This window comes from Sinocyclocheilus grahami, unplaced genomic scaffold (assembly GCF_001515645.1).
Source record: "Sinocyclocheilus grahami isolate Dianchi unplaced genomic scaffold, SAMN03320097.WGS_v1.1 scaffold152.1, whole genome shotgun sequence".
NCBI classification, from domain to species: Eukaryota; Metazoa; Chordata; class Actinopteri; order Cypriniformes; family Cyprinidae; genus Sinocyclocheilus; species Sinocyclocheilus grahami.
The window spans coordinates 1,070,104-1,081,340 of record NW_015505331.1 but is presented as its reverse complement, the minus strand read 5'-3'; the positions used below and the strand labels follow the sequence as shown (position 1 = coordinate 1,081,340).

Here is an 11,237-nt window from a genome sequence, read left to right as displayed (position 1 = left end):
ATATATTTTTTTTTTTTAGCATGTACTGTTTTATTCATTCAATTTTTAAAAAATAGATTTGGCAGACTCTTTTATCCAAAGCAACTGCATTCAAGCTATATGTATTTTCATTTCCTGGGAATTGGACCCATGACTTTGGCATTACTTCAGGAACTTATAACTTTTTTTGATTTATCTGCCATTGGCAGGTGTGAATTTTGAACACTGATGCCTATTTTGTTAAAAATGTAGCTCAGTTATCTTTGAGTGTGTGGTTCCTGATAAATCCAGTAGACTGGGGTCAGTCAGATTAGTCGTGTCATTGTGCCTCCACAGGAGACAAGGGAGATGGACAAAGAGTCACTGATTAAGAGAGAGATGAAGAAGAGAGTACAGTCAAGTGATTTCACTGAGTTTCACCCAGTGGCAGAGACACTGTTAAAGACATGATTGGTTGTGACTGCAAGCTGCCTTAATGATTTTGTGACTGTACTGTAGTCTCAGTTATTAACGTGATTGATGAGCTCTGATGAGAGAGATGCTTTCACAGATAACTCAAAGAGTTATATTACAGTGGTTATTTTTAGTGAAACCTATGTGTGGTGTGGGTTATTATTCTTAATAATGAGAAAGAAACATGCTATTTGTCATACATTTCACTAAATGTAGGAGAAAAAATTGCTAGGTTTTCATGTTTCAGTTCTTATATAAAACTATTGAATGAGAACATGGAATTATTGAATTGAGATGAATAATGACACTGTATTGTCTTCTGAATTAGAACTGAATTTATTTTGCAGCATTGAGCCTGTTTCTACTGTTTATTACTGTAAAGCTGCTTCAAAGTGATCTGTATTGTATAAAGCTCTATATAAATAAAAGTTACTTGACTATAGAAAGGAAAAACCTTTTTTAAAATCTCCCTTATTTCTCCTCGATAACAAGATTAAATACAGAGCAAATGGAGACATTTAGTTCTGCTGAATTTTTTTTTACATCCAAACCATAACTGTGAATTCAAATAAGTCTGCCAAGGTTTGAAAGGGCAACCTCTGAGCAATAACTTTTTCCTGTGGGTGCAATCATGTGACTGTTTTGTGTCTGTGTTATTGACCAAGAGTAAACTCTCTTAGATGCTTGTATTAGTGCTTGTCCGAGACTCAACAAAAAAAAAGCATGACTCAGCTTATAGACAGTCTGTATGTTTGCGTGTTTCTGAACGTGCACTGTCCATCAGATTTACACTTTCACTTCTGCTTTGAGTTTACCACTAGAGCTACAACCCATGATCAGTTTCATCTGATCTTTTCAACATTTCTGTCATAGTCTTGTCACATATCATTTCTTAGATTCGATGAGAACAATAAACAAAAGACAAAACTAAAAGTGAGGAAGGTATTTCCATGATCTCTTCCTGTGGGGACCATTTTTATGAGGGAGACCAGAGCAGTAATGAGGAAACCGGTGAATCTGTGCATGGTGCCTATGGCAGGAGGACAGATAAGATCCCTAGAGAATTGGGAACCGGGATTATCGTGATGGAGATAGTGAGGGAAAACAGAGAGAGGATGAGGATGAGGATGTGGAAGCAGCATTTGCTGTACACCTCTGAAATCGATAGTATTTTTAAATATATTTATAGCTTATGGTAATATATTTTCACATTAAAAATATGGTATTTACCCCTATATACAGCATATTAAATTAAAATATTTTTAAAATGACTAATATATACTGTGTCTAGGTATAAATCCCACACATCATGAATCACATAATCCTTTAAAATATTGAAGTACAATAAAATAATTATCATTATATAAAAATTGTGTGTGTGCATTTATGAGTGTATATACGTATATATGTACAGTAGAAACGTAATTTAAAACAAAGTTTTACAACAAGAAATTATAAATATATATGTATGTCATTTTTTGTTGTAAATCTTGTTTTAGATCACATTTTTTCTAACATTTAAAATATTTTAATTAAAAAAAATCTAAGATTTTAAAGGATTATTTGGTTCAGATGTATTTGAAAATGTGTTTCAGTAAATCACTGCGGCTAAAAATAAATATTAGGAGGGAACGGAGACGTTACGTTCCGTTGCCACAGTTGCTGTACCACCGCTGTACGGCCGGGGCACGTAGTCTCGGCTCCTCAGCGAAAAACTGATGTGCGTTTGCACGCGCTCTCCTTTTATACCCGCGCTGCGGGGCGGGGTGCGCGTGGCGGAGCACGCACGCCAACTGTCATTGGCTTGTTTAGTTAACACTCGAAGGTGATTGGGCTCTCGGGCGAGATCCCAATTCGTCAGTCACTGACGTAACGTCTCCATTCCCTCCTTCAGGGAACGAGGGTTACACAAGTAACCTAGACGTTCTTAATTGTTTAATAACTTTTGAACCACTAATTTACTTAGTATGCTTTAAAAAATGTCTCATGAAGTGGAGACATAATTATGTCTGAAATAATTATTTTATAACTATTACATAATTATTTAAGATTCAGAGGCTCTGTAGTGAACGTGGTTACGTCATCAAGTTTTGATCAGCACTGATTCCTCAAAGAAACCCATGCGGTTTGTTCCTCTGAGGCAAACAGGAACTATTGTTGATGCTTAGTCCCTGCCCCGTGCCCAGATTGGTCCAAACTGTCATCTACCCAACCAATAAACGTAGCTTTTGGGCTTCTTTGGAAATTTCCTACAAACACAAAGTGAAAGTTTTTTTTATTCTCCTTTTTATCTTCAAATGCAAAGTGAAAGTAGGTTTGAGTTATGCGTATTTGCATGCATGGAAACAAACACAATATAACAGATTTTCATGAGAAGCACTCTGACACAGCACAGCAGAAAACATGACAGAGCACTTTGGCATAACACAAACCGAGAACAAGGATGAAACAACGCTACATATTGGATAAAGCATTGGAATTTAGGCGATATACCGGTAGAATCGATTCCGACGCAGATACGTGGTTCAGTGAGGAGGACCCAAGGGATCGATCCTTTTGGGTGTAATATTATGTAAATAATTCTTATATAGTTTGTGAAGATCATTTGCACTATTAGTTCAGTTGCACTCAGTATACTCTTTTTTGGACATATCTATATTATCGGTAAATAAAATAGATATGTTTTTCACTGAAAAACAGCTAGAATAATATTGTAATAAATGGCAATAACTTGCTTAGGGAATGTTAGATATAGATCAAATTTCATTTGGAAATGTATAACATCCAAGTATAACTTTCTGAAGGAAAAGAAAATCCAAACTTCAGGATTTTCTGTTTGAGTTAAAAAAATAAATAAATAGTTGCTTGCATTTTCTTAAAATTCCAGCAAATTCATCCATTCTTAGAGAAAACAAATGTTAAACTGACTCTTTAAATTAGCTAATCTGACACTTCAAGTTCTCCTGTTTATAATGATATAGGCCTATGGCCCTTGATGCTGACTGCTACAATAGCTTTGAAAAACAAAGAGGAGTACAGGCGAGTCATGTGCCCCAATAATGCTTTAGTGCTTTAAGGGTTAAAGGATTATCTCGATCAGATTTGTATGATTAGGGTTTAAAACATTTGCATTTAAGCATTTGGCACTTTTATGCAATGCGACTTATATTGCATTCATATGATATCAGTTCATGCACTCCCAAGGGAATCAAACCCATGACCTAACACCATGCTCTACTGTTTCAACTATGAGGTTGAATCAAAACTCTGCACAGAGATTGACCTTTAGGAGCAGAATCAAGCCCCCCTGAAGCTTCTGTGTTTGTGTCGATGTTTAATCCCTGTTTTGTATCTTGCTGCGCAGGCGTGCCGAGATTTCTTGGACCTGGCAGACAGCCACAGCCGCAGATGGCAGCGAGTACTTCAGCATGAGCGAGAGCAGCGCACCCACCTAGAGGAGACCATCGAGCAGCTAGCTAAGCAGCACAACAGCCTGGAACGAGCCTGGAGAGAAGCCCCCACACACGCTGTCAACACGCCCAATACGCCCACCACCGACACGGGTGAGACACTGGAGCCCCACCACCCCTACAGCATCCTGATCATTCATAAATGAATATTACAGAACTGAATGAGCTCAGTTATGAGACATGACGTGTTGATAGCATGGTAAACCACCATGACTGATGTAATGGTACTGTTGTGCCTGTATTTGTGTACAGGAGTGAGTGAAAGACCCAGGAAAGAGGAAGCGAGTGATGAAGATGAGGATACAGAGTATTTTGATGCCATGGAAGACTCACCTGCTTTTATAACAGTGACTGCCACGGACCCCTCTCAACACAGGTCAGCTTCATCCCCATTTAACCCAAAAATGAAAGTTACAGGTTTTTCAACAACATTAGGGTAAACGCATTTTATAAAAAATTAGGCTAATTCAAAACATTTCTTAAGTCACTTTCCACTACCTTTGATGAACAACAGACTGAAAGTTCCAATGGAAAGTAGTATGGGAGCTGCATGGAGTTTTTGATCATATAAATATGCATCATTTTTGGGTCAGATTTGAGCTTTGGTTGCATTTAAATATTTGAACTCAACCGTATGTTGACCACCCATCCGAATGAGATGTATTCCAATCAAAATTATGACCATGAGGTGAGAATTACCAAATGTTTTAACACTATTTTATAATTTATTAATTATTTAACTATTAAATAATTATTTAAGATTGAATAGCCCTAAAAATTACTATGCTTTTCTTTTAAATGTATTGTATGTTTTTGTGTGGATATATTCAAGCATTCACTATTCATTCATTACCATTGTGAATAAGTGGAGGATAACGCTTGCCATTTACTTATTTAATAAGAGAAGCCAAATGCAAGAAAATGGTACCTAAATTATGTAGGATCTCATCCTCTTACTGTCTCTCTCTCTCTCTTTCTTGTCTGTGCAGGCGTTCTCAGAGTAATCTCAGTGGTGCTAGCGGAGGACAGCCCAGTAACTGGAACCAGGAAGACAATGTGAGTGTGACATGAAACAAGAGCTGAAAACAAAGGTCATATACACTAGGATCCAAAAGACAACAATGAAAATCTCAGATTCAGAATCTAATTTAAAAGGCATTGTGAAATACTAAAATGAAGTTGTTACAAGGGTCTAAAATTCGCTTCATATTTGTAATGAAAATATTTTTTTTATTATTGAACTAATGTGAAATAGAAGCATTTTCATTAGTGGCCAGACTTTTGGACCCCACTGTATTTCATGTGGCATAAGGATCCAGTAGACTCAGTGTGACTGTGAATATTTCCTCGGGCAGTCTGTTCATCACAGGCTCTCACAGCTGTTGTTTATCTCAATTAACCAACTCTTAATTAACTGATATCTGCTACCCTCGTTTCATCTTTCTCTTGGTGACTCACTTTCTGAGACAGATGGAGCATCAGTCAGCTGTCAATGTTTACGTGTTACGTTCCTCAAGGGCACTCAGGCCCTTCAAATAATGTCTTTCAGCACAAACACATTTCATAAATTTCAGATGTTTTTTTAATACAAACACTCTCGTCTCTGTCTTTTTTAGTATTCTGTGAGCAGTAATGATTTTTCAGGGAAAGAGCTGCAGCCTCACAGAAAGAGGCGGACCCAGATCCCAGAGAAGCCCAACTATTCGCTCAATCTGTGGAGCATCATGAAGAATTGCATTGGCAAAGAGCTCTCTAAGATCCCAATGCCTGTAAGTGATATCAGATATTGAGAAACTGGTCCTAAATGCAAGATTAGAATCAGTGCATTGCTGTTCTTTGAGAACAGTAAGCAAAAAGTGCCCAGATTATATATTATTTGCATATACACTACGGTTCAAAAGTTTGGGGTCTGTGAGAATTTTTAAAAAATAATATTTTTTATTCAGCAATAAATTGATCAAAAATGACAGTAAAGACATTTTGAATTTTACAAAGATTATTATTTTAAATAAATGCTGGTCTTTTGAACAAATGTATCATGGTTCTTACAAAAATATTTAGCAGCACCACTATTTCACAATATTACAGTTTTACTGATCAAATAAATGCAGTCTTGGTGAGTATAAGAGACTTCTTTTAAAAACATTAAAATATCTTACCGACCGCAAACCTTTGAACTTTATAGTGTATGGAATTTTTTTTTTTAGCTAATATTGTTCACAACCCCTTGCTCTATTGAAGTTGGTGACAGTTCTCTTTTAACTTAAGTTTGGAAAAAAAGGCAAAGAATACGAAGCTAAATCTGTTCCAGCTTTAAAAATAGCAATCTATATGTAAAGTTGCTACAGAATGTATTTTAATGTAATAAATTTAGCCAGATGCTAACCTTTTCATTCCAAAACAAACTTGTAAAATGGATCTGTGGTCACAAGACAATTGTAGTATCTCCACATACTCAACAATATGTAGTAGAAGAATTGGGACACAGCCAAGGTCTCTTCCTCTCTCTGTGTGTCCAGGTGAACTTCAACGAGCCCCTGTCCATGCTGCAGCGCTTGACGGAAGATTTGGAGTACCACGAGCTGCTGGATAAGGCGGCGCGTTGTGAGAACTCTCTGGAGCAGATGTGTCTGGTCGCAGCCTTCTCTGTCTCCTCATACTCCACAACAGTGCACCGGACAGCCAAGCCCTTCAACCCCCTCCTGGGAGAAACCTATGAACTGGACCGCCTGGAAGAATTCGGCTACCGTTCCCTCTGTGAACAGGTCAGTGTTAAGAGTCAAAAGGTCTGTAATATATGAGGAAAGCTATCCGTTAGCGTTCACATTCACCTCAGTAGCAGTTGTTCAACTAGCACAGGACACTCTATAAGATTTATTTTATGTTTTTGAAAGAAGTCTCTTATACTCAACTAAGTTTATTTGATCAAAAATTATGTAAAAACAGTAATAAAAATGTACAGTATTTTTATTTGTATTTTTTGAATTCCTGTGATGGCAAAGCTGAAATTACTCCAGTCTTCAATGTCACATGATCCTTCAGAAATCATTCTAATATGCTGATTTGGTGCTCAAGAAACCATTTTGCTTCTGAGTTCAGTTAGCATTGAAAGCATAATTTATTATAACACAGTGTCACATCACTGATTTTCAGTCACCTTCAACCATCACCGTAAATGCTTCTCATACAAGGTTGAGTGGTTGGAGGGTTATGATGGTTGAAGGTGACTGTGAATACCAGATTCACACATAGAAAGTCCACACATCTGAATGAATAAAGAGACAGCACCCCCTAGTGGTGTATTTTATATTCAGTACTCTGCCTATATCTCTCAGGTCAGTCATCATCCACCGGCAGCTGCTCATCATGTGATGTCACAGCGAGGCTGGACCCTGTGGCAGGAAATTACCATCGCTAGCAAGTTCCGTGGCAAATACCTCTCCATCATGCCTCTGGGTGAGTCTCCTCTCCTCTCTTGACTGTCTCACTATTTCACTGTTCTTCATACAAACAAATGTACACATATATATACGAAAGGTTTTTTTCATGAAGTAGCACAAAATCCATAAACATTGTTTATGCTGATTTATTTTATTGTCACACAGAGGATTCATTCTGTTTCTCTCTTGACAACATTATTTGTATGCCATATTAGAAAGATGTCTTTCTGTCTGTCTGACCAGGTCCAATCCACCTACAGTTTCATGCGAGTGGAAACCACTATGTGTGGCGTAAAGTCACCTCCACCGTGCACAACATCATTGTGGGCAAACTGTGGATTGATCAGGTTGAACTTCTGACATTATTACATTTCTATGATTACCAGTATTTTCTTTCAGTAGTTTGTCAAATATTCAAAGTCTAGAAATGTCAAGGGGAATATATTGCTTGTAGGTCCATGCTTGTAGAATATATTGTTTGTAGGACCTAGTTTTACTCAATTTTGATGTCCTCTTCTGAAAAAAATATAGACTAAAAATTAGAAAAAATAGTTGGGCAAATGCAGTCAACTGCATTAGCAGTAGTTAAGTTTTACCTGAAAAAAATCACTCTTTTGGCTTAAGACATTTTTTCTGTTCAATATCAAATATGACTTTATTGAAGAAAAACACATCATACCTTCGTGACCCCGCAGATTTTGAGAACCACTGATTTAATAGTAGGTAGTTCTCTCTTTTCATCTCATATTTTCTTTGTTTCAGTCAGGAGATATTGATATAGTCAACCACAGGACCAAAGAGACCTGTCTGCTCAAGTTCTCTCCATACAGCTACTTTTCAAGAGAAGTCCCACGAAAGGTATGTTTTAGACTTAAATTGTCCCTGTCCTTTTTCCTGTCCTTCCCACTGTGATTCATGTGTGAGCTATACTGACAGCAGATGAGACCCCTTTATGAATGTTTGTCCATCTTTCTATCCTCCTCTGCCCTCTTTCTGTCTCTTCATGCTTCTGTAGTTCAACCCCAGAGCTTGTTACCCTTGTTCTCCTTGTTCTTCCACTGTAAGGTCACAGGGGTGGTGAAGGATAGTGACAGCCAGGCCCACTACATCCTGTCAGGTACATGGGACGACAAGATGGAGAGTGCCAAGATTGTGCAGAGTAGCAGAGGAAGCAACAGCTCTGAGGGCAAACAGAAGACTGTCTATCAGACGCTCACACCCAAACTGCTGTGGAAGAAATACCCTCTACCGTAAGACACACACCATTGATGTCTGGTATTAATGTCTAACTTTTAATGCAACTCAATTTCCAACATAAAAATCAATAAAGTACAGGCCTACTTCCATATACTAAGTGAACTACTGACATAACTACCACACTACCTACTGACAAACCAAACCGCATGCCACGTTACCTACAGACTGACTGGGCTTACGTATCAACTAAACGAATGACCAAAACGACTGAATCTTCCTACCAGACTAACTCCCTATAGGCAGAGTTACCTGCCTACAAACCAGACTAAATACATACCAAACTAAGTCTAACGGTAGTTTGTTCAGTAGGTAGGTAGTTCATTTTGCAGTTACATTGGTAGCTACTTAACTACTTAGCCTGTCAAACCACCTATAGACTAAACGACCTACTTGCAGAATTACCTTCCTGACTACCTACTTACCTACCAAACCAACTACTGAACCAAGGCATTACCTTAGACTTACCTGCCAGACTATCTGAAGAACTACAGTATTCAGCCAGCATAAACGAGTACATCCCCTTTACGTGGTCTGAGCTGGCAAAAGCTATGAAAAGAGTGACTCTTTCTTCTCACTAAGTAAGATGACATGTAGAGAAGTGAAATGTAACTTCCTACTGTAGCCAAAGCACAATAAACTCATTTAGCCTTTTCCAAGGCCCATATTTACGAAACATAGACTTCTGGGAATCCATACTCTGGTCTCATGAGACCAAGCCAAGCATTTTGGATCTAAAAGCATCCAAAATGGTATGGTGTTGCTAGGGTAGGGTAGTTAGTTTGCTAGGATGTTGGTATATATTTAACTACATATCTGCCAAACTACTTACAGTCTAAACAACATATCTACTGACAGACCAAAACTGCCTACCTGCAGAACTAACTACCTTCTTCACTTCCTACTTACCAACTTAATCTCAACAAATTATAATGTTAGATTCTGATTTTTTGTGCATTTTTCCTCTTCTTCTCTCTATCTCTCAGAGAGAATGCTGAGAACATGTACTATTTCTCCTCTCTGGCTTTGACCCTGAATGAGGAAGAGGAGGGTGTGTGTTGGACAGACAGCAGGCTGAGGCCAGACCAGCAGCTGATGGAAGCGGGACGCTGGGACGAGGCCAACGTAGAGAAACAAAGGCTGGAGGAAAAACAGAGAGCCACAAGGAGGAGGAGAGAAGCTGAGGCCAGCAAGGCCATAGACAAAGGTGAGGGGAAGGCCAAGGTCACACAAGATGGTCTTCTGTGACATTTTGGTATTCTGTGACATTTGGTTGGTATAGGTTTTTTGTGAATGAAAACCATGAAAATATAAATTCCACTTTTGTGCCAGTTTAGTCAGAACAATCCCTGATCTTAAGACTGTTCTCCTGGTGATTTTATTGTTGTTTTGTGTTACAGGACAGGACTTTGAAGATTACAGGCCGCTGTGGTTCCACCAGAGGACAGATGAAATGACGGGAGAGACTATCTACGTTTATAAGGGGGGTTACTGGGAGGCCAAAGAAAGACAAGAATGGAGTATGTGTCCCGATATCTTCTGAACACACAAAACAATTGACTAACTCTGCAGATAAAGACAAAAGAGGAATAAACCCTCTACATGGACTAATCAGGGCCTTGGGACTGCAGAAGTAGTGGAGACAGGTTATGAACACCTGCGCTGTTTGATCTCTTAGAGTGTGTGTGTGTGTGTGTGTGTGTGTGTTTGCAGCCCAATGACATATATATTTGCCTGACTCTCAAACAGACTACTAAAATGGGAGAATGGGAAAATGTTCTCTCCGAAGTTCACTTCAAATACAAGTGTGTGGGAGAAATGCGCAGTTGAACTCTTCTAACCAAGTGCCGCCCCAGTTTATCTTCAAAAGCAAATCAGGTTCTTTTTATTCAGTACAACCCCATCATAAATGCACTTTCCTCTCTTCCCAGCATCTCTTACAGTGACGTACACTGGACTGAATCTTATTTATAAAGAGATCATATCAAAGACACTCCTCCCCGTCCCATGCTGGCTTGGGCAGCACATGAACAAACACATATGAAGCAGAGACTCAACTCGACACAATGCAGCTGCAACATTTCTGTGAATTATCAGATTGTTCAGCTTGTGTACTACTTTTAGTTTCATTCCTATCAACAAAAATACCATATTTGGGCAAAGGAAGTTCTTGTATTTGTATATCCTAGAGAATTACAGGAGCACAATCAGGCTTTTATTGGACACACAGCTGAGGACTTTCTCCCTGGCTCCGCCCACTTTGCACAACTAATGGAAGTTAAAGGGGTCATATAATGCTACATGCACTTTTACAAGTTGTTTGAACTGAAATGTGTTTTGGCAGTGTGTGTACACAACCACTCTAAAAGGATAAAAATCCACCCAGTGGTTTTCTGTTAATCTACTAAAATCTTTACCCCTTTCTCAAATCGAGGCGATCTCAGATGCCTGTCTGTGTGACATCACACAGACAGGCCCCTCCCACGATAGTTTGATTGACAGTAGCGTTTCAGCACAGACTGGACTGGTGTCTTACCTTAGACCCGCCCTGAGTGAGCTGTCATCAGTCCGCCATTGTTTCACTGCCGGAGGAGATGTAGAAAATAATGACTCTTAAGCGATTGAGGTGTTCTGTTGTTGG

The 11,237-nt window shown here is 38.7% G+C and overlaps 1 protein-coding gene across 1 annotated transcript in view; it reads left to right on the top strand.

Annotated features, from left to right (window-relative positions):
- Positions 1-10,906, top strand: part of osbp2b (oxysterol binding protein 2b) — a 20,216-nt gene extending 9,310 nt beyond the window's left edge. The window contains exons 3-13 of the mRNA XM_016281867.1: positions 3,797-3,995; positions 4,155-4,278; positions 4,892-4,958; positions 5,519-5,671; positions 6,422-6,667; positions 7,238-7,358; positions 7,586-7,689; positions 8,105-8,200; positions 8,408-8,592; positions 9,583-9,803; positions 9,997-10,906. Of these exons, the coding sequence (XP_016137353.1) occupies positions 3,797-3,995; positions 4,155-4,278; positions 4,892-4,958; positions 5,519-5,671; positions 6,422-6,667; positions 7,238-7,358; positions 7,586-7,689; positions 8,105-8,200; positions 8,408-8,592; positions 9,583-9,803; positions 9,997-10,139 (1,659 nt within the window). The 3' untranslated portion in view covers positions 10,140-10,906. The remainder of the gene's footprint in view (positions 1-3,796; positions 3,996-4,154; positions 4,279-4,891; positions 4,959-5,518; positions 5,672-6,421; positions 6,668-7,237; positions 7,359-7,585; positions 7,690-8,104; positions 8,201-8,407; positions 8,593-9,582; positions 9,804-9,996) is intronic.
- The last annotated feature ends 331 nt before the right edge of the window (positions 10,907-11,237 follow it).